This window comes from Dermacentor albipictus, chromosome 4 (genome assembly GCF_038994185.2).
Source record: "Dermacentor albipictus isolate Rhodes 1998 colony chromosome 4, USDA_Dalb.pri_finalv2, whole genome shotgun sequence".
NCBI classification, from domain to species: Eukaryota; Metazoa; Arthropoda; class Arachnida; order Ixodida; family Ixodidae; genus Dermacentor; species Dermacentor albipictus.
Window position 1 is genome coordinate 165,670,746 of NC_091824.1, and position 22,326 is coordinate 165,693,071.

The window sequence follows — 22,326 nt, forward strand, 5'->3', positions numbered from 1 at the left end:
GAGAACAAGGTAGAAGCGGGAGCCAACGTTTCGACAAGTGGACTTGTCAAAACGTTGGCTTTGAATTTCCCTCTCCCGCATTTGCCGTGTTTACCCTGCTTCATATTGAGGACTACAATAATGGTTATTCCACCCCAACTGCGTTCGTGTTCCACAAGTCACGACATAAAGAATCGCATATTTAGTTCATCTACGCCTGCGGAAGCGTGCCATGTTGGGGGAAAGGGGGAGCCGGAGGGAGGGGTGGCACCTGTCGGTATTCAGACCACCATTGCAGTCCGCATCGATTATCTTTTCCATTAGTTTGCAAAGACAACTCGTAAGGCTCACAGGGTCAAACGAACCTAATGGTCTATTCGACTATAGTCTCGTTCGAGCGCTCAAGGAGCTCAGCGGTGCGATTTACAATCGGCTGGTCGAAATCGAGCGCGCAGAACACATTCACTTGGTTCCTTTAGAGTGATACCCGCTATGACAGATCGCTCCGACGCGCTGTGCACTTTCGAGCTGAGCTTCCGACCAAAATTCAACAGAATTCCGATCACGTGGCTCTCCCGAGTGCTCCGATAGCAGCTGACCGTTCGGCTCGGCGTTGCCTTCTCTGGCTCCAATGTCGAGGGGCCTCCGCGTTGCTGCAAACTGAATCGAAACGCGGAAGGCACCAGCTGAATGCACCATGATGTCTTGCTAGCTTTAAGCACGGGGACCACTCTTGCAACTTTCCAGGAGGAGTGCATGTAAGCCATCCCGAGATCCACATATAGATAAGTGCCTTCGGCAGAGCGTTAGTCCGTGCAGGGCCGAGGTTCCTCGAGGCACAATAAGTCAAACCGTCGGGTCCTGCGGCTGCTTTCTGGTGGCACATTGTGAGAGCATTTATTTTTTTCATTCACTAAGAGAAAACGGTAGATCAAGATTCGAATGCTTCTGATTCATAGATGAGTCTATTAAAGTTTTAATTTCCTGAATATATTTTGCAACTCACCGGTCTTCAATGCCGTACCAAGTCTTGTAATAAGCAGCCAAAACCCGTTTTCAACGCACCTTTGGAATAACGTTAGGGCTCTTAATGGCTGCTGCCGAGTCACCTGTCCACTTGAAGAACGCATAACATTTCATAATATACCCTGTGGCGTAACAGATGATATTGAGTAAAAGAAATCACGCCAGCGCTTTCTGCCTCTTGTTGCCGGCGCATGCGGTCATAAGCTTCTTGTGCGTCTCTGATATCTTTTTTATTCGGATAGACCTGCTCGTCTGTCTCCTTTCCGCTCTTCGTCTAATGGCTCTGAAATATTAGTATTACGAATCGACTCCAGCGCAATTATTAGGGACCGAAACAATTTTAGAGGTCTGGTTAACGTTTGTTTGCGTCAAGAAGTTAGGCTGTCTGCAGTCGTAATTGTCTCAGCTTGGTTTGTGAAGTGCTACCGAAAAGCATGGCCAACTCATTGTATGTAGAGTGTGTATGCTGATGAGGCGAAGATCACAAGCTGTATAATTTTATATGAGAATAGAAAAATGGTATTGTCCCTTGTTGCGAGATATGTATGCATATAGCGCCTCTCGCTGGATTACTGGAGCAGAGCATAAGATCTAAGCAGCTTGAGTAGATGAAACCACGCAATCTCAGTTTGGGTGCGGTTCCTTCAAGGCAGGGTTACATAAGCAAGATCACGTGTGATCTTACCAAATTCTACTTTCTTTCGTACTTATTGAATAGAACTGAGGCCATTGAAAGACTTTGATATCGATAAAGAGGGACGTTTTGCAGGGTTTTGTCCACAACCTTGAGGAGCCCGACATCAGCAGCATTTGTTGATAATGCTACCTACATGCGTGTTTGTCCCCAACCCGAGGGCGTCCCCTCCTAATAGGTGCATTGGGACACCACAAGGGAAATGGCCGCCATGGGAGCGGCCCAAATCTCCTCTAGTGCCTCAAATTTGTGCTCACGATGTTTGCGATGGGATTTGAAGTGCTCGCTAGGCTCTTTCCCCAAGCCTATCACCCCTGAAAAAATATGAGCGCCAGGCCGGGGGAGTCTCGCACTGATTTCGGTAAACTTGAGGGTCCCCGGCGGCAGCGGGTATCGAACTCACGACCTCCTGCAGCCGAAGCGGGCGCTCTAGAAGTGCCTCGAGCGGCCAGTGGCGCGGCAATATTGCGTGTATTCGCGGGATTTTTTCACGCTCGGAAAAACACTTTTATGTAGCACTTATTGAGCAACAGAAAACTATCGGGAGTCTTTCATGCTGTTCCACAATTTTCTCATTTACACTTTTCATCTAAATATAATAATTGAGAACGTGGTTAATTAATTAGGACTAATTATGTAATTAGGCGGAATGCAAAAAATAATCTGACTCTCTCCAAGCGACGGCAAACGACATTATCGTGGTTCTGTCCAGCTATGTGGAATTCCCATATGTTTAAATCTTGGTGCATGGCAGTTGGGACAACCGTGTGCATTAATGACTTGCCCTCTAATATTCTTGTTAACCTTAGACTTCTCGATGGCGATTGTGTTCGGGATGAACAATCGACCCTCATAATGACAATTTAGCCGTAAACGACGTTCAAACATTGGTATCTAAGTGGTGCAGTAACTGTCAAGTCACACTGAACATTAAAAATCTGCGATCTTATCGATTCCGATTGTCCGCAAACGAGCAAGAAGCACAAATGGGAATTCCATTACGATATAAATAACACCCCACTTAATCCAATTAAAGAGTGCAAGTATCTTGACCTAACAGTAACACATTACTTTAGATGTGATCGTCATGTTAACAACGTTATTTCAACCGCGCTGAAAAAATAGCCTTTCTTTTTTTCTTTTTCTTTTTTTTTTTTAAGCAGACGCCTCAAACTGGTACCCCCAAGCACTAAGCTAGTAGAATACAACACTCTCGTCAGATCGGTCTTGGAATATGCCAGTGTTGTTTGACTTCTCTTCACCAAACAACTATAAACTCTCGCGACATGGAAAGAGGAACATTAATTTTCTAGAAATATGTTGATACGTTCTAAAACTGCATAAAAGCCAGCGATCCCGTACACTATAGGATCTAAACCTTGCTGAATTACTCTCCATAGCTTGTTAAGTACAGTGGACTCTCGTTAAACGGAACCTCAAGGGACCGGGAAAACATGTTCCGTTTATCAGGAGTTTCGTTTAGAGAGAGAATGTTCAGGATTTCGCAATCCGTTCCGGACTGCTTGGTCCCGACGAGGCAGGCGTGCGCGCAATTGGCAGTCTCCGCTGAAGCGGATCTCAGATGCAAAATCTAGGTATTAAAGAGGACGGTACGCTATGGGCACAAACTTTATTGCACAAAAAAGCGGTAAGCAGTGAACTTTTTTTCAGAGCACTATTGAAACTTTAAAAAAATATCTCAATAGTCCACTTATTCCGCGGAAATCAGTGGAAATTGCGATTTATTTGCTTGTGAAAAAGGACTTTATGTTTGCTTGTTTGAGCTCTCGCAACCGTTTTCTTAGAATGGCACCACTCATACTCATCAGGTGCTGACTTCGCGACGAAATATGTCGCAGACGACGCTAAACAGCGGATGTAAGATTTAAGCCTAACAACAGCAAGCGCACCGTGACAGAAAGCAAGCTAGCGAAGCGGTTACCGTGTGCGAGAAAGAAGGGGAAACAGTGATCCGTACCGCGATGGGGCTCTGCGTGAACGTCAGGTTGCGGTTTCGAGTCTATTTTCGGTTCCGTTTATACGGTGGTCTGAAAATTCGAGTTCCGATTAACGGGATTTTTTTTTAAATTGCCTTAATTCAAAACCAACCAACTGCGAGGCGTTTGTTCCGTTTAAGCATTGATTCCGTTTAACCGATTTCCGTTTATCGAGATTCTACTGTATAACTGCCATTATTATACATTTGAAGTGTGTGGTGACGATCAGGGAAACTATTTATATTCAGCTAGTAATTCAGCTCAAATATCGGTACAGCTTAGCACATTTAAAACGTTCGCTTTTGTTGCGCAAAACTTTGTTGAGATAGCAGATTGGTACAAATAAACAAGAGATTCCTTGGACACAGTTGTAAGGTTTTCCTGGATGTAACACTATCCGAAGGGTCAGCGTGTTACTTTCTTCGTGGAAAGTAAGTAGGTCACAAGTGAGAATAGGCTGTTTGATGTAAAATGGTCCCACCAGCCGCGCAGGCTTTCTCAATAGGTACCGCTGCATGATAGGACCTCAACAATATACCTGTCCCATGCTATATCTGTCGCCCACTGCAGCACTTTTCCGTTCCGATTCGTTTTAATTGCCACTCCCTGCGAGGCTTTGGTCGGCGTACGTTCAATACCTCGCATCAGGCGCAGTGCGTGCCGCCTTAATGTTGCTTGTAGCTCACAGCGCGAATCCTTTGGGCTGCTAATTTTATTTCCTTCTTTCTTTCATTCTTCGTCTCCTTCTCTCTCTCTCCTTTAAACATTAATGTAGGTCACTCTCGTTTTCTCTTTTCCACTCTCATGTTGGTGGCACGCCTATGTGCTACAGATAGGGGTGGCATGCCTATCTGCAATTCGCAACTCACCGGACGAACAAGGTTTCGTTTTTTGGTATCGCCATCTATCAGCGAGAGAGTAACATATGCTTCCGCTGTGCCGTGGCCTTCGATGCTGGGGAGAAGGCGGAACGATGCGAAAGCTGTTCTGCGTTGCCGATCTAGGAGGCCGCAATGCGGCGCAAGGTTAAATTGGCGTGCTCGGTTGCCAAAAGGTCCGACAGATGACACTAGTAGCTCTGAGTCCACGTTTGCAGCGCGTGTATATACGGTATCTTTGGTAGCACTTTCGTTGTCAAACCTTACGCGTTTATTTTTTATGTGAAAAAAATGTAAGTTGCGTGAAGCTAGGTCACAAAGTTTCAGATGGAGAGTTGCTCTCTGCAGTAAGGTGTGCGACCAATGCAGGATGACAACAACTTGGGCGCTGCATGTCCGAACTGAGCAGAAATTGAACTTGAATGCGAAACCCACGCCTTGTACATACGGTTTCGACGCCAGCCAGTCAGGGAGAGCTTTTCGTCCGGAAGATAGCCAAGTGTAAAACTAGTTTTCATCACATTCATTCATATGCCGCACATCAACATTTGAACTACCTGCATAATGGACATTTTATCACGACAAGTGCGTATTAAACTGCGTTAAATAGCAACAACGAATGCGGTTAATTTCCCCGCCTTTCTTTCCTTACTGGTAGAAGAGAAATACGTGTGAGGATACCATGTTGCTCAATGCAATAATTTCGCAAGCATGCAGCAACGGAGATAATTCACCTTGCTACATGCCTCCATTATTAAAGCTTTATATAGCACGCATGTTTGATACGGTTGCAGTCATATATTTAGTCTACATACTTGTTTTGTTAGTTTTCGCTCGTTTTCTACGTTCTTGGTTACCTTCATCTTTTACTTCACGTTTGTTTTCTCTTAGTTGTCATTTTGGAATAGATGTCCCTTGAGCGGCCGAGCTTCTCATACTTCTTAGCTAATAACAACAATATGTGTCTTCCGTATGTCGTCCCCGTTTATTTAGTCTTTTCTTACCTTAGCCTTCACCCTCCGTGGTGTCTCATTAGCTCTGCTGTTCTCTTGTTGCCGTAGCACAAGTTGCAGGCTCGACTGCTGGCAGCAGGGAACCATTTTGATAAGGCAGAATGAAAGAGCGCTCGTTAACTGCTATTTCAATACACGTTTAAGAATAATAAGTAGCCGAAATCAATCTGTAGCACATATTATACTATCCTTCATACCCAAACTGCGCATGTGGAATGTAAAATCCTACCGTTGCTGCGCTATCTCAGTCCTCAAGTGCCTAAGCTTCACTGCATTTCTCAAGGGCACTGCAGCGAAGCTGAACAATACGCTCCGCGGCGCTAGGCGCAGGCAAGTGGCGCCACGGCGCGGACTGGGCAGGTGTCGAATAGGAGGATCCTTTCTTTCGTTTCGTATCGCTTCGTTTGATTATTTTTTTGTTTGCCTTCTTATTTCTTTTTCTTTTTTTCTGTCATAATGTATTCAGAATCACAATGGAATGGTGTTCTACGAAGTATTTATGCGGTCTAAACACCAATTTTTATCACCATCACAAAAACCGAAATGGTCTTCTATTTAACTGAAGCTTTCATGAACTGAAATTAATGTTACTGGTAACATATTAAGAGCGAGGGTGGAGTTATTGGCACGCTATTTATCGGCACTGTCATTAAAGGGACACTAATTAGAAAAATGATTTCTTCTGCATCAGTAGATTACCTTTCTATGACACCAAAAACACCCCTGTTACCACGATAAGACGCTTGGTACACCAGAAAAAGCGCAAGAACAAAAGACGGATGGCGACGCCTCCTTAAAGTTACCGCACCTGGTCGCTGTGACGTCATGGATTTTGATGGCATCTTCTAGGGCCTACTTACTTTTACAGTGGTACACATTGACTACATTGCGTTCTAAAGGAACTAAATATTAAACATAGCAAGTTTCGGGAACCTTTACTCAGCCAATGAGGACCAAATGCGAAAACATACTTTGGTATCCCTGACGTGAGACTGACGTACCAGCGTCGGGCTTTCCGCGCGAAATTCAAATACTGATACTTTGACCTTCATTTTCTCGTTTAGTAATCAAACTACTATTTTGAAATGACTGCCTGCAGGGTTCTCAAACAATGTTTTATTAGTCTCAACTGATTTATTGTTTCGCTTTAGTGTCCCTTTAAGACACCATTACCGCAGTCGTCGTCGACATCATTGTCATCGTCACGTCAGTACGTCTTTGTCGGGCCGTTAACTCCGTTGTGCAGTAAATTACACCAAATTACACCCCTCGGAACATGCATTTCGATAGTGGTAGGAATGAGAAAATTGTGCCCCATATTGACGGAAACGAGCGTGCTTGTACACCATAAACAAGGAAATAGATTTTTAATTTGGCTCGGAAAGTGGTGCAATAAGGACATGTGGCGCCGCTCGATGGTGAAACATTGTAGTGTCCCTGTATAAGCCCCGGGTGGTTTGTGCAGATTGGTGCGCTACACCCCGTCATACTGTAATACAAGTGTCAATATAATGTGTTTGGCATCACTACACCAAAGTCCTTGACTTAATATCGTCGAATACCGTACCTGCAACTCGGAGCGTTGAATGCAACGCACGCTCGACGGTCCACTGGTTGAAAAGTCGATGGCACAGACGGAAAAGACGAGGCGGTGTCGCGCCCGCAAAGTTGGCTTACCAGCGGCGCAGACATTTGACGCCATTTTGCAACACGTGATGGCGCTCGGCGAATAGCGATGCGAACGGCGCCGGAAAGGTTATGCGCAGCTCTGCTCCCTGAGGGAGTATATAGAGACACCCGTGTGCTTAGATTTAGGTGCACGTTAAAGAACCCCAGGTGGTCAAAATTTCCGGAGTCCTCCACTACGGCGTGCCTCATAATCAGAAAGTGGTTTTGGCACGTAAAACCCCAAATATTATTATTATTATATAGAGGAACACTAAAACAGTGCAACCGATCCGTGTTCTCCCAAGTAATCAAAATGCGCGCACGGAGGGCATTTTGCTTGTATACAATATTGTATTGCCTTAAATTGTATTTTGTGCTCTTCTGCTAGTTTTTCTTTGCGTGATAAGAACGATTTCTTTCATTTCCAGCTAGCGCGTGTTAAAAAGTAGCGACGCCTTGTGCAAACGAACGGAGTCGTGGTGAACTGAGCATATATTCATATTCATGTGAGCAAAACATATTCATGTGAAACGCAACTTATGTGCTTTACTCACGCGTTGCACCAAATCTTAGATCGATCATCTCATGCCGTTTGCTTATTCTTAGATTTTTCAAAAGCGTTTGACAAGGTCTCACATAGATTACTGCTTCATAAACTAAATCAACTAAATTTAGACACTGATTTGTTAAAATGGATTGAATTTTTTCTTACACGTCGTTCACAGTTTGTTGTCGCGAATCAGTGCAGCTCTACTTTTAGTCACGTTTCTTCAGGCGTTCCGCAGGGATCGGTTCTTGGACCGCTTTTGTTCCTTATCTATATCAATGACTTGGCGCCTCTCTTAAAATCCAACGTCCTTTTATTTGCTGACGACTGTGTTATCTTTCGCGAAATAAGAACTGTTAATGACACTACCCAGTTACAGTCCGATCTAGATGCGGTTGCTACTTGGTCCAAAACGTGGCTCATGGAACTTAACACTAGCAAATGTAAAACAATGCACATTTCCTGCAATAAGACCTCCATATCTCCTTTTTACCTTAACAATGTTCAATTAGAATCAGTCATCTCGTACAAATACCTTGGCATTCACATTACCACTAACTTAACCTGGAACATTCATATTGAACATATAGTTAGCAACGCAAACCGCATGTTAGGTTACCTACGTCGTAACTTTCTTAGAGCGCCATCGTCACTTAAACTATTGCTGTATAAAACACTAATACGTTCCAAGCTGGAATACGCCTGCTCGATATGGGATCCAAGTCAGGACAAGCTTGTAACGGCACTAGAACTTGTTCAAAATAACTCCGTTAGGTTTATTTTGTGCAACTACAATAGAACTGCTAGTATTACTGCCATGAAGTCTAATCTTGCTCTCCCATCCCTGTCTGCGCGCCGCCAAATTTCCAGACTAACTCTTTTTCATAAGTTGCACTATCATCCTGTTTTGCGCGACCAATTTATCTCTAGGCGTCATTACCGATCCCATCGCATCGATCACAGCCACAAAGTTGGTATTGACATTTGCAACACTAAGCATTTCTTTCACTCCTTTTTGCCCAGGACTAGTCGCGATTGGAATCACCTTCCTTCTGATGCTGTATCTATCACTGATAACCATCACTTCCGAAATCTTCTAGCCAACAATGTATAAACAAGGTATTTGTAATGTTGTTTTTTCATGTTATTGTGCTAATATTTTACGTAATTTTTCCAATGATATAGCTAACATTGTATAATGAGCGAATATTGTATTTTTCTTGTACATTTTGCTTGTATATTAACACCACTCCCCTCTGTAATGCCTTTGGCCCTGAGGGTATGATAAATAAATAAATAAATAAATAAATAAATAAATTGCCTCCGAGATTGCCTGCGCCGGCAGGTTTTGCTCCGGCCGTCCCGTTCGGCGCGTTGCCCAGCTAAAAAAAAAAGAAAAAAAGTTTAATGCGGCGCGCGCGCCCGGCCGCCCCTGGATGGCGATGTTAGCCGAGAACTCCTACGGGCTCCTAAAGTCCCTCGATAACTTGAGTCCTAAAGTCCCTTAATTATAGAGGGACCTTAAGGGCTCCCGTGGGCGTGAAGGCGGCCGTTGAAAGCACACCGCGCGAGATCTCAACTTACGCATTTCCTCTTGTCATGTGTTGCAGAAGATTTTCACAGAATATATCCCAGGTAATTTTTCAGCTTTGCCTAGACCATCTTGCCGTCTCGACCTTTTAGTTTTCTAGTGCTTTTTATTTTGCCAGTACATTTCTACGTTGTGATCCACTCATCTTGTAGTGCTTACGTTATGTTTATTATTTATTTTCTGAACAACTAATGCGTACTTTAACACACCATGCAAAAATTCGATCTTGTAACTTGTAGCTTATTGTAGATGGCAGGGTTTGCTTGTTGCCTTAATTGTTTCACTTTCACTATCTGTTCTCTTTTTTCTCACTTTGCGTTGTGTTGATTCAGCAGTTGATATAGCAATTGTCGCGCGTATAAGCGTACTCTATAATCTGAGGATCTTCATGTTATATTTACTATTATCTTACCATGCGTATGTTTCCTGTGTTTAGTTTTGACTGCAATACTCTTTTTTTGCATTGACTACGTATCGATGTTGCCATAGGCGTACTTACCAGGGGACAAGGGGGGAGTGTACTTGTCCCCGCCTCTCTCTGTCAGAAGTGGAGGGGTAAAGTTTAACACTTGACCTCCCCCCCCCCCTTTAAAAAAACAACAAAACAGCTGAGGCCAAATTTTTCTTGTGAACGCATTAGCCACGTAAGTAATGCTTTTCTTTATTATGCATCGCCTGTTTCGGCAGTGAGGATTGCCTTTCGTGCCTCGCCGCGAAGAGCTGCAGGAGACGACGAACGGGGTGCGTCACACACGCTGGCAATGCAGAGATGGCTGGCGCTGGGGAGTTCAACACATAACCAATTTCACGTTGCGCTTCTTGCATAATACACAATTTTTTGGAACCGCCTAATCATATTTGAAAACGCGAAATTAGCTTGCTATATTTAACCTAAGCATGAGGATTATAAAGTGTTATCCGTCTTCATGCGCTTTACACACAAACAATGCCCTTTTAATTACAGGTATTCATTCAATAATTGCCCTCTGACGGAGGTTGGTGAATATAAATATTTAGGTATTACGATTACAAACCGCCTAACATGGTCAAGTCATATTACTAAAACATGCTCATCCGCTTCTAAAAAGCTCGGTTTCTTGGGGCACAAACTAGACAGCTCCGTCAGAAATAAAACTACTGGCTTATAATGCATTTATAAGATTTAAATTAGATTACGCTAGTGTCCTTTGGGATCCATATCTCAAGAAACCATATTAAGAAACTTGGGATGGTGCAACGAAAAGCGGTCCGTTTTATATTTAATGCTTATTAGAGAAATGACTCGCCGTCAGTAATAACAACCCTGTTTTACAATACCGAAAAGCATTGCTATGCTGAAATTTCTCCACTCACTATATTTTGGTAAATGTAACATTAAAACTGAAACTTACTTAACACATCGAATTTTCAGGCAAACTAGACACACACATGCTCATACTCTTGAACCTTACTTTGCGCGCACAAATTTTTTCATGTGTTCTTTTTTTCCTCGGACCATAAAAGAATGGAATGCGTTACCTCTGGAAGCATTCTGTGATAGGGATAATCCTGACTCTGAGAGCTGTGTAGCTTTCTGTTTGTGACCACACGGTACAAATTGTCGTGTTTTTTTTCTTTTTCATATTGTGTATCTGTCTGGTTGTGCTTTGCACTTTTGCTCTGTCCTGCTGACTTTTGATTATAGGTACGTATTATACTTTCTTCTACTATTTCACTATGTATTTTTGTAGTTTTTGAATTTCTTTTGACAACTACTTTTGTTACGCACCCTGCTTTGTCTTTTGACTGCAGTATGTTGTAAATAAAAATAAATAAATAAATAATCAGCCGCGCCCAACAATGGCGTGCCTTACGGAAACAAATTGTTGGTTTATCAAATACCAGGACCAGTTAATCTTTATATATGTCAAGAGGCTGTCGAATTCCCTTATGTAATCAACACTTATCCCAGATATGTTGATGAAAACGACCTTCAAGAATGTCAACAGTTGGATGAGTTGGTGACCAATAGTTGTTTCCGCAGTTGTCCTGTGCAGTTTTTCAGCTTTTTTGTGTCGTGTTTTTGTTTTCTAGCTCATGCGCTAAGAATAAAACAAGACTATCGAACAGGGATAGTTGTTACAATACCATTATACAACACTGCCTTGAGCTTTTCCTGTTGGCGTGTGTCACTTCTGTCGTTGTGTGTTCCTTTTAATTTTAGGCTGTTTCAACGTAAGACTTGCACTACTGTACAGACGTTCCCTGGCAGAAGCAAAACAGCTAGACATTTCATATTTTCAGGAAATGGGGCTCACTTTCTGGGTGATGTATAGTGAACGTTTGAACTGCGTAGATTACTTATGTGCTTTGAAAATATTTACTAAATACATGCTTTCTCCCTTCTTTTACGCGTTATTACGAGGTCTTTAGTTACTTTTCCTGGCTTACTACTTGTAAACTACGTAACTCATGGTGCTTATATTTCGTTGAAGTAGGAATCGTGTTTTGAGCTACGAGCGATAAATATTTGTTCAGTCTGGATTCATTGCCGCCTTTTTAGAAAGATACTTATTCAAGCATTCCAAGGTGTTATACTGCAGTTATTCCAAATGTTTCCCAGACTCCTAAAACAACTGCACGCGGTACAAATTTAGATTTCATGTAAACAGGGATAACTTTTAGTGTAATGCGCTGCGAAAATATCGCATACATGTTATAATGTAACGTTTTAAATAATGATTGAACTGTTATTCACCTCTATTTTTGTGCGTCGTACGAAGCTCGCATTTTATATCTACGGTGTTTCAGTGTACTAAACAAGGCACACTTTCATATTTGGAGAAAATTAGGGCACGGTATAGGTAATATGCAGGCAACGTTCCAAATAGGTGGGTAAAATGCCCCTCTTTACAACTCATTAAGTATTTAAGTGATCAGTAGCGTTGTAAAAATTACACTGCTGCCCTGGCATAACTGCAATTACAACCGAGGTCAAATTTTGCTAACTTATGGGGACAGCTACGCGAAGTTTGTGAGCGATGTTAAATTCGTGGTGATGAAATAAAGCGTTTGGAAAAGATATTTGAAAAGTGCGAAAATCTTAAAATAGTTCTGACAACAAAAATTTCGATCTGCTTTTTTTCTGCTATGGTAAGTAGCTAATGGCCCAGTAATCACGGCACGAAACCTCATTTACTTCAGGGCGCGACAGGTAATTATTTGGAGTCATGTTTGTAGCAACCAGTCTAAGTTTTGATTTCAGAGAGCAGCGAGATGGGACAGAGAAGGAATGTAAACACCTATGGGCACGTGATCGCAAAACCTTCTGACGTATTCTCTGATGCGCATGCCAGAGCACACGCTGCCGCGCGAGCTTCGTGTGGCAAGTTCGCCTGCACGGGCTTTGCGATGTCCGTGCCACGTCGCCACTCGGTGCACTAGACTCAATCACTACAAAGCAGCGACTCTGATATTGCGGCCGGCGACAGCGAGGGCGAGCCTCAAGACCCTCGCGTCGACCACGTTCATTGGTGTAAGACACGGCAAATCGGCGTCGAACGTCGTGGCCTGCATGGTATTTAGCAGTAGCGTGTCCACCTTTGCCAGTGAAAGCTATCGTGGGGAAAAGGATGCATCGCTATTCCCGACACGTAATGTGTTCGGCAGAAGTCAACGACGCAGTATCTACGCGGCATTGTGCTGTACTCGCAACTCGTGCGTGGTCAATGAGCGCAGTCAAGCTGATAGTGCGGGAAATCTGCGGACACGACAAAAACTGCCACCTAATTCTGCAGTTGTAGTGACACGGAGAGCGTCTCACTATACAAGCAACAACTGAGAAAAGCACGTGAAAGGAATATGGCAGCCAGCGAAAATTCGCGACGTAGCGTTTTCTCGGTTGTTTACAATCTTTCCTTGATGTCGGCGTCGCGAGGTGCACGTGTTGCGGTTGGCTGCGCGCGCGTACGTTAAGATCGATTTTAAATATGTTCTAAGCTATATTCGTCGTTGATATTTTGCATAGGATGTGTATGTGCCCATAAATTGATCTACCGTGTTACCTCCAGTTAAAAATTTTGTGTCCGTACCTCTTTAAGCTTGCGTTCGGAAGTTTCAAGCTACCGTAATCAGCCACGTTTCCCAGTATTCTAGCAGAACTCTGCATTTAACAAACTTTATACTCAGAAGGAGTGGGCGCAACCTAAGTGAAATGTGTCGCGAAGTTTTAAAGCTTTTGGCTTAATTAGGAGCGATATGAATAATTATTGAACCCTAATTTCTCGTTTTTTATGTGTGATGCGTATATTTGGTTCACCTGGCATCCTCAGTGAACTAAACGAAGCTGCTTCTTTATGCCTGGTGAGAGGAAGACTGAGGTAATTGGGTTTGTGTAGGGAAAGTTCAAAGCGTGTGGGTGGTTGAGGCTGTGGTAATAAATTATGTATGTAAGTGCTCTAGAGAGTTATGAGTGTCTAAATGAACGGAGCACAATTTAACCCGTTGCTCTGGCAGAACTGCAAATACCACCCAGATCGAATTTAGCGAAAGTGGAAGGAATGCTATGAAAAGCTCTGTGCGAAGTCAAATGAGTTGGATCAGACACAGCTTTTGTAAAAAAATGGCTGTGGCTTAGGTAAGGTTAAGCCCAGGATGCGAAGCATACTAGCCTTTATTTTAGTTGTTGAACCACTGTTTAGCTTGGTGAACTGCTGTTGCTTGGCTATATTTGGTTCGGCTAGACGAAGAAACAACTCATGCGTTACTCTGCTTCGCCTTGGACGCCCCGCATTGGACGCGGTGAGCGTCGAGCAACGCAGCGTTCGGCGCGGCAACGAAATGTGCGCCTGAGCAAGCGACGCACGCCTGAGCCTTAGAAAAAGCTCGTTTCTAAGGCAACACCGCATTCACTAGAGGCGCTTTTGTACCGCTTTGAAGCATCGTACTCGTGGCTCAGTGGTAGCGTCTCCGTCTCACACTCCGGAGACCCTGGTTCGATTCCCACCCAGCCCATCTTGCAAGAGTTGAGCCAAAGCCACTTCTTCTCTGTCGTGACGTCACGGTGTCACGTTGTTTCAAAGCGACACCGCCGCGCCTGAGGAGCTGGGTTGAGCTCTCGTAATATGCTTCGCATAAAAAAAAAAGTTATCTTAATCAAGTTTTAGAGCGTGCGATCTGGTCAATACCAGCTACGCTTCCCATTGTCTCAACATCGCTGTACTATACAACATGTTTATATTTCGTGGAAATGGGAGGCATGGTCATGGCAAGTGCCGTGTCTGACAAAATTTTTGTGTTCTTGGTCTAATTAGAATCCTTACAAACAATTACTGAAACCTTGTCTCCTTTTTTTTCTCCTATTTCTCGTAGTTGCTTTCTGCGAGGTCCACGATGAACTATAGTCAAGGCAGCTTGGCTACTTTTGGCGAAAGTAAGGGGCCCATTATGAGTAATCTGTAGGCTTAGTTCAGAGTGAGGGGCGGAGGGGCAAATTACGTCATTTGTAGTAAATTATCGTGCCAGTGGTCTGGAGCTTTATCAACGTGTTCTACGAACAAAGCAGAATTTATCTTGCGGATCTGGGAGAAGTGGGAACGAAACCGAGATCAAATCTAGCAAAACTAGAGGTTTTGCGGATTCCTTTGCCAGTCGCTTCAAGGCTGCTATAGGTGTCTCTCTGGTCAAGGCTTGCACGTATTTACGAGCGAATCAAGCCCCATGCCAAGCGCAGATATCGAATTAATTCTGGCTTTTACAGTACGCCGCCTCTCATACAGTGTTGCTCTAGTTGGGACGTTAAACCCCTAATTTGATTTATTTCAATTGGAGTTAACATCTGAAAGAATATATGTGGCTTGGTGTAAACTTAAATTTCTTAGCGATTTGAAAGATATTTGAGCACACCCGATAATGTGCGTGATAGCGTGATATAATATAAGCGTCAAATTCTGTCAATAGAAAATTAAATCTCAAAGTTGGCGTTTCGCTCCGCCCTTAACATTTCTAGCTTCTGTCTTTATGGCAGCTAGTACAGCAAAGACAACAGTGAAGATGTGATGCAGCCCAAAGAAACGCCAGAAAGCAGATCACATAACCTTGCTTCTTACTTAAGACGAGAATCACTCCTGTCAAATGTTCTGATATAAAAATTTGTGTCATATGCACTACCAATTCTGTCACAACTGAAGCAGTACATATGATATTTACTTCCGGTTCCATCCTATAAATAATATTTGTATAAGTCTCGTTTGTTCTAAAGCTCATTTCCTTCTAAAATACTGCTGCACCTGGCCCTTTACGCCTGAATGTTTCAGTTCAGATGCATTTTTCATTATATCACATTCTATCACACGATTTCCAATGCTTCTACATGCTTCGCTATGCAATTCACTATATGCCACAAAGGAGACCACGTATTTATGTTGGCAAGTACTTTTCTCAGAGATTTTCTATATATACTCGTTACAGGCAAAACCTATGTAGAGGAATATCTAGATACGTACAAGATCGCCAAAAGCAGATAGCTGGAAAAGAATGTACAGGAGATTGAATATTTCTTTTGTAAAAACTGGAACGAGCGTCACATACTTATAGTGTATATCAAGTCGTAATTGTTATTAACTCGTTCAATTTATTTACTTCATGTTATTGGAAATGTTCGCAAGTTTAGTGTCACTGTTTTTTCCGGAACATTTGATATACGAAGACAAAAAAATGTGTAACTGTGCATGATATCATGTGCAATTTCACTTCGCTAGTGATTATGAGGCAAGGTGAAAAAAAATAATTTGCAATTCTTCATTGTAAGGCTTAGTGGATTTTGCTTGCAATGGCCCTTTTAGGTTTTGTAGACTGGTTATCTCGAAGAAACGACAATAACCCGCCACGGTGGCTTACTGGCCATGGTGTTGCGCTGCTAAGCACGAGGACGCGGGTTGGAAGGGTTTGGGTGCGGAGCTAGTTGTTACGAGTCATTCATTTTAAACAGTGCAAAAAAAAAAGAAAACATGGACAAGGAAGAGCACAAAACAGCCCTGGTCCTGTGCTCTTACTTGTCCGTTTGTGTGCGTGTTTGATATTTTTTGGCCCTGTTTAAAATGAATGTGGCGATATTAAATCCCGACCGCGGCGGCCGCATTTCGATGTCGGTGAAATGCAAAAGCGCCTGTTTCCCGTGCATTGGCGTAAAGATGCCCAGGTGGTCAAAATTATTCCGGAGTCCCATACCACACCATTTTCTTCCCAAATCTTTATCTTTACTGCCCAAAGATGCTTAGACTTTGACGATTGCTCTGTACTTCCGTACGTTGAATACCACGAACGCTAGGGGGAAAAGAGAAACAGCGCATTTGCATGCTTCATGTATAGCTAGGTTTCCGTAATATTTTTTTCTATCTATTGCTGATTGTGAATGCGGCTCTCGCAGTCACTCGAAGTGCTCATTGTCCTTGTTTCGGACTCGCACACTTGAGAAATACCGGGATGAGCAGGATGAGCATATGTGCAGGATGAAAGAACGAATGAATACATTTTATTTGAAAAATGATGACCCCGTGGTCTTTTTTAAGGAAAGGGAAGAGGGATAAATTGAACGGAACTTTTTATACATCTCTTACCTTTCATCTAGGGTTATTCCTGATGTATACCAACTTCTCGTCAGGTCGTATTTCAACAACCTTAACTATATGCCGGAACAAGTCTGTAAAATGAAGGCTTTCTTCACCCCATTTCTTTGAATCCTAATAATTTACCTTGTTTCTGCTTAATTCATCGGTAAACATGTTTAACTGCGGTTGACATTAAGGTATGCCCGCATTTATAGAGCGCCCGCTTAACCGAATGCGAGTGACAGGAACTGCATTTCAGGTTTGGCACTTCGAGAGTTCAAACATTATGCAAGCAGTGTTTTTACCCACTTGAATCTTTGGCCAAGTCCGCTGCAAGTGGGTCATCTGCTATGGCGTTTTTCAGTTGCCCATTTGGACGTGGGCTCCGTTGCCTGCCAGTATACAAAATGCTCGTGTACCGTAATGTTGAGGCATATTTAGGCAAAATTCATCAAGAGCCTCCTGGCTTATCGTAGCACAAGTAATTCCTTGGGAAAAACTCCACTGGCTGGAAGCGGCCATAGCCCTCCCGCTCTCCCGAACAGAGGTTGAAGTCATAGTGACGGACTCCCAACAGGCGTGCCGCAACTTTTCTAGCGGCAGAATTCATACCACTACGCTCCGGATCATCAATCAAAAGCCGCCAACGAGATCAGTCATGATCATCTGGGCGCCAGCTCATCAAGGCATTCCTGGCAACGAGGTCGCCAACCACGTGGCTCGAGATTTGACCCACCGAGCCGACGCCGAGGAATCTGAACCCGAGCGCATGCACCCTCTAGTCTCGTACCAAGACATCACACAACACTACAAGCTAAACCGAAGAACATATGCACCCCCACACAAGTCACTACCTAGAGAGCAGGAGCGATTCCTCCGAGCTCTACAGGTTAATACATTCCCCTACCCAACCAGAAATCACCTGCTAGCCCCTACGCAATTCTCTCCACAATGCCGCTTCTGCGCAGAGCCCGGGTCCCTCAGGCACATAGTAGGGGGTTGCAGAGCGGCACCATTAAATCCTCCGAACCCTTACCCCACTAACGAGCTTTGGGAGAGAGCCTTGGCCAGCTCCGACCTCGAGGATCAGCAACGGCTGATTGCGAGGGCCCAGGACGCGGCCCGAGGTCAAGGCATTCTGGAATGAGGACGCCTCTCCAAAGCTGCATTCACCGAATAAAAATGTTTATTCTCTCTTTCGCTTTCAGTGCATGCTCAAACTCGGCGCTGTTTTTTTTTTCTTTTTTGGACCAGCCAAAAAAACATTTATTGTGTATAGCGTAACAATGTGCTTCCGTGAGGTGTGCAAATAAACGTGATGAATCAAGAGTGTTGCAAATAAAAATGAAAAAAAGAACGAAAAGGAAAATTCACTGGTGCCAAACAATGTATGATGCCACCTATTTCATAATGAATTTACTTTTAGTCAAAACAAGTAGAACAGGATTGAATGTAAAGAAATGGGGTGCAATAAAAGAAAATATGTATAGTAACAGAAGACCGAAGCAAAACGTCGAAATTCAAGCAGCCATCAGAAAGGCAATGTCTGTTAAGGGAAAGTTCCTTAACAATTATAGAAGGAAGTTTGTGCTGCCTTACATTACTCTCATCGAAGAGCACTAATGTAGAAACAACGAACACTCACTGCGAAAAGCCAGTCATGCCGCAGCAAAACCAAAGTACAAAGAAACAAATTTGTTCTCAACAGCAACCACACAAACAGATGTAGTTGCGTGGCATTCATTTAGCACTTAAATACTTTCACAAAAGGTAAATTGTCAGAATACAGCCGACTCTCGGTTAATTCGACCTCAGTTGTTTCAATATTTTGCTTAATTCGAGCGCACTGAAAAGCCCCGGCGAGAAACCCTACATAGCTATGAAAGAAAAACTCTAGTAGTGCGAATGCGAAAGGATGCCCCCGCGGTTAATTCAAGCCCCACCGGCATCCCCTAATGCGCCGCAGTGGTTACTAAGGCTTGAAAACGTGAGAATAATCATCAGGCGACGCTACAGGTATATCCTTGGCGTAAAGCTGCTTTACGGTATTACAGACTACTTCGAATAATAAAAATACTTGAATATCTGAATTTGGTCATTTTGCCGCGGTTTCTTAATTTTAATTCAGTCTTTCGGATAATTCTATTAAATCTTGCGGTCCTGCAATGGTCGAATTAACGGGAATCGACTGCACCAACTGTTGCGTGACCAGTGACCTACACGAGTACACAAAAAAGTCTCGCCTTGTGTTGTACTGTGGTGAGTATTACAACTTACGTAAAACGCTTTTTACAAGATGCGACCATAAACACATCGAACAAAATACAATAAACAAAAAGTATCACCCCGCGGTGCTTCATAAAGCCTACGTATTCCTGAAAGTAGACATTCGATGAAAAAAAAATTACAGCAGAATGTTGAACGTGTACCTAAATCAGTGTACACGAGCGTTTTCGCATTTCGCCCCCATCGAAATGCGGCCGCCGTGGCCGGGATCGAACCCGCGACCTCGAGCTCAGCAGCACAACGCCACATCCACTAAGCCAACGCGACGAGTTTGAATGAGAACAGCTACAAAGGGATGCCCGAGAGCGATGGCCAGAATTGCTTTCCGTTTGTCATGCTTTGTTTTCTTTTGGATCCTGCACAATTTAAGTTTCTCAGCAAGTTTGCTTGCCATCAGCACTGCAGAAAAAAATTTTTTTTTTCACGTGACGTTGGCACTTGCTCGCCGTCGCTCGTGAATGCTGTTGTCAAAACGGGGCCGCAGAGCTCAAGGGAGACTGGACGCAGAATGAATGCGCTTCTTTCGAAAGAAAGTTCTTCGCGCTTTTTAGCCACAAGGGACGTGTCGAAGCTGTAGCATAACGTGCAGGAATAGAGCCAGAAAAACGTGATAGTTTCGGTTGTGGCTAGTCGGGATTGAGTGGAAACCGAAGCTACAACTCTGTTTATCGGAAAAACAACAAAAACGGCACATTTTCCGGCCCGGCGACTCTGGAATGCCGGCAAGCTGACAGTGCCATGAACCCGGCGTCTAACCTTTAGTAGAGTAATTGCCAGATAACTATATTGTCCCTGCATGCTCATTTCCCTGTCTCCTCCTTGTTTGTGCTTATAGTAAACAAGGGCTCCTTGAACGATGTTAGAGGAGTTAGATGCAGAATGCAAATGAATCAGTCAATGCCTTACCGTGAAAGAGGTGGCCGAATATTGATTTCGCACCCCTGAGAACAACACAAACTGCAGCACCCTTAATTGGCAGTTCTAGAGATCAATGAGGCTGCATGCGCCATATCAAGAGTGCCCGAAAAGCTGGAGCTTAATTGTGGAATCCATACAAGGAAGCAGGTCCAGCAACCAACTAAAGTAGCATTTCATGAGCACACACAAGGGCGCTTGACAATTATAAATTTAAAAAGAATAGGCGGCCTAAAGCGATCGCCGGTAACAGCGTCGTGTTGAAAAAGGCATAACTTGTGCAGAATAAGCCTCTCTTTACTCACTGTTCACCATAAGGTAAAGTAGCGTTTGCTGCAATCATTGCTTTGACTTTTCTCAGTTGGCACTTTCTTACTAAAATAAGACCTCTAGGAAAACTGTCCTTTCGAAACTGCTTTGGAAAAGCCTGGTTTCATAGTGGTCTATAAAGAGAAATTTGGTAAGGAAGACGATAATGCAGTTTCCAGATTCTAAATTTCTTTTACAATATAAATGTCAGGTGTTTTACATATGGTGACAACACAGAAAACAAACTTGAATGCTAAGTAATCAAATCCTCGACAAAAATAATATAAAAAGATGCAAGTGACTGTTTTTATCATTCATGTATTGAAAGATGGTAATTATACCTCTTATTTTTGAAATGATAGTTTTATAAGCTATCAGTCAAGTGCTCAATATAGGCCATATTTTGTATATTTGCGTGAGGGTGGTGAAATTTAAAATATACTCTAATGACAAAAAGATAAATCATTCCACAAGTTCTTTATTAAAATCGATTAAACTGTTCAAAAATCGACCCTTCAACTTAGCATATCCCTTTAATCACTGTGCAGGTCGACAGTTTAGTCATGATTTTCGCAGCGACTGCAGGCATGCGGAACTCTTGCACACGCATAGACATTCCGGTACTTGTACTTTGTCCACTGTGCGTATCAACAAAAAACAACTCTAGCGACAGATCACAACTTGGGTTGTTTTTGCCTGCAGAAGACAACAAACCCACCACATTACCGCGAGTGTCGCTTGCCCTCACACAACATTCTACTCACACTTCTCAGTACGCTTGTCGCGGGCTTGCTGCAAAGCACAAAATCAAGCAGCATTCGGAGGTCCAACGCTGCGCCCATAAAAACACGTCTGCAAAAAAATCACCCATGTGCACCGAAAGAAACTAGAACACAGGATCACCATTCTGCGCCGATTCTACAGCGTCCAATGTGTTCGATCCTTCCGTGCCTATAGTCTCTCACAATTCGCAGTTCACGACTAATGGGCCAGTCTCAATGGTGGTGCGACACCATGGTGGTCGCCGCTACGGTATCCGCACCAGAGTCATGTGTAATAGTGACTCAGGCCGTTGGCTCTGTGTCCAGCGTGCGTGAGTGAGTGTCCCGACAGGTTGGGGTACAGGTTGCAGGCTCCCGTGGCGCTCGGCGTCCAGTAGGGACTACGCACAGCGGCGGCTGCAGCCGCGGCTGATGGAGCCAGCCCCATCGGCGGCGGCTGGTGGGCCCCGATGTAGTTACTCCGGTAGTGAGGTAGTAACAGCTCGGTCTGTAGGCGATACGCGGCTGACGACTCGGGCGTAGGCGGCTGCTGCGCCTGCGTCAGGCCGTGGAAGTCGAACTTGTAGGCGTAGCGCTTGCCGTGCACCTTGGTCATGATGTTCTTGTCGTAGTAGTAGCGTAGCGCACGGCTCAGCTTGTCGTAGTTCATGTTAGGCTTGCTCTTGCGCTCGCCCCAGCGCCGGGCCACTTCATCCGGGTCGATGAGCTTGAACTCGCCGTTACTACCCTCCCAGGTGATGCAGTTGGCGTTGTTGCTGTCCGAGAGGAGCTCGAGCAGGAATTGCCACAGCTGGATCTGGCCGCTGCCTGCGTGGAGAGGAACAATGACAGTGTGTGTTAGGCCTGCTAGCAAGATCACGACCTGTGAAGAGAGAGAGGTGAGGTGGGAAGTGCAGGGAGGTTGACCGGTGTAGAAAAATTCGGTTTGCGACCGCGCACTGGGGGTGCGGTATGGTTCGACAAAAAGTGTGAAAGGCAAACGTTCAAATGAAGCATTTGCGCGCAACGAATTGCGAGTGTGTTACAGTCGTTTAAGTAAGTCCTTGAACGAAGAA

The 22,326-nt window shown here is 43.9% G+C and overlaps 1 protein-coding gene and 1 long non-coding RNA gene across 7 annotated transcripts in view; one reads left to right on the plus strand and one right to left on the minus strand.

The window, feature by feature from the left end:
• LOC135899950 (uncharacterized) overlaps nt 1-22,326 on the plus strand; it is a 273,078-nt gene that overhangs the window by 116,974 nt on the left and 133,778 nt on the right. For all 3 annotated transcript variants that reach the window (XR_010563751.2, XR_010563752.2, XR_010563749.2), the window contains exon 2: nt 22,006-22,149. This is a non-coding gene — a long non-coding RNA (uncharacterized lncRNA). The remainder of the gene's footprint in view (nt 1-22,005; nt 22,150-22,326) is intronic.
• The window catches only part of LOC135899946 (Friend leukemia integration 1 transcription factor-like), a 73,226-nt gene continuing 69,047 nt past the window's right edge, over nt 18,148-22,326 (minus strand). For all 4 annotated transcript variants that reach the window (XM_070537769.1, XM_070537770.1, XM_065429323.1 and 1 more), the window contains one exon: nt 18,148-22,078. In XM_070537769.1, coding sequence (XP_070393870.1) covers nt 21,537-22,078 — 542 coding nt within the window. In that variant the 3' untranslated portion in view covers nt 18,148-21,536. The remainder of the gene's footprint in view (nt 22,079-22,326) is intronic.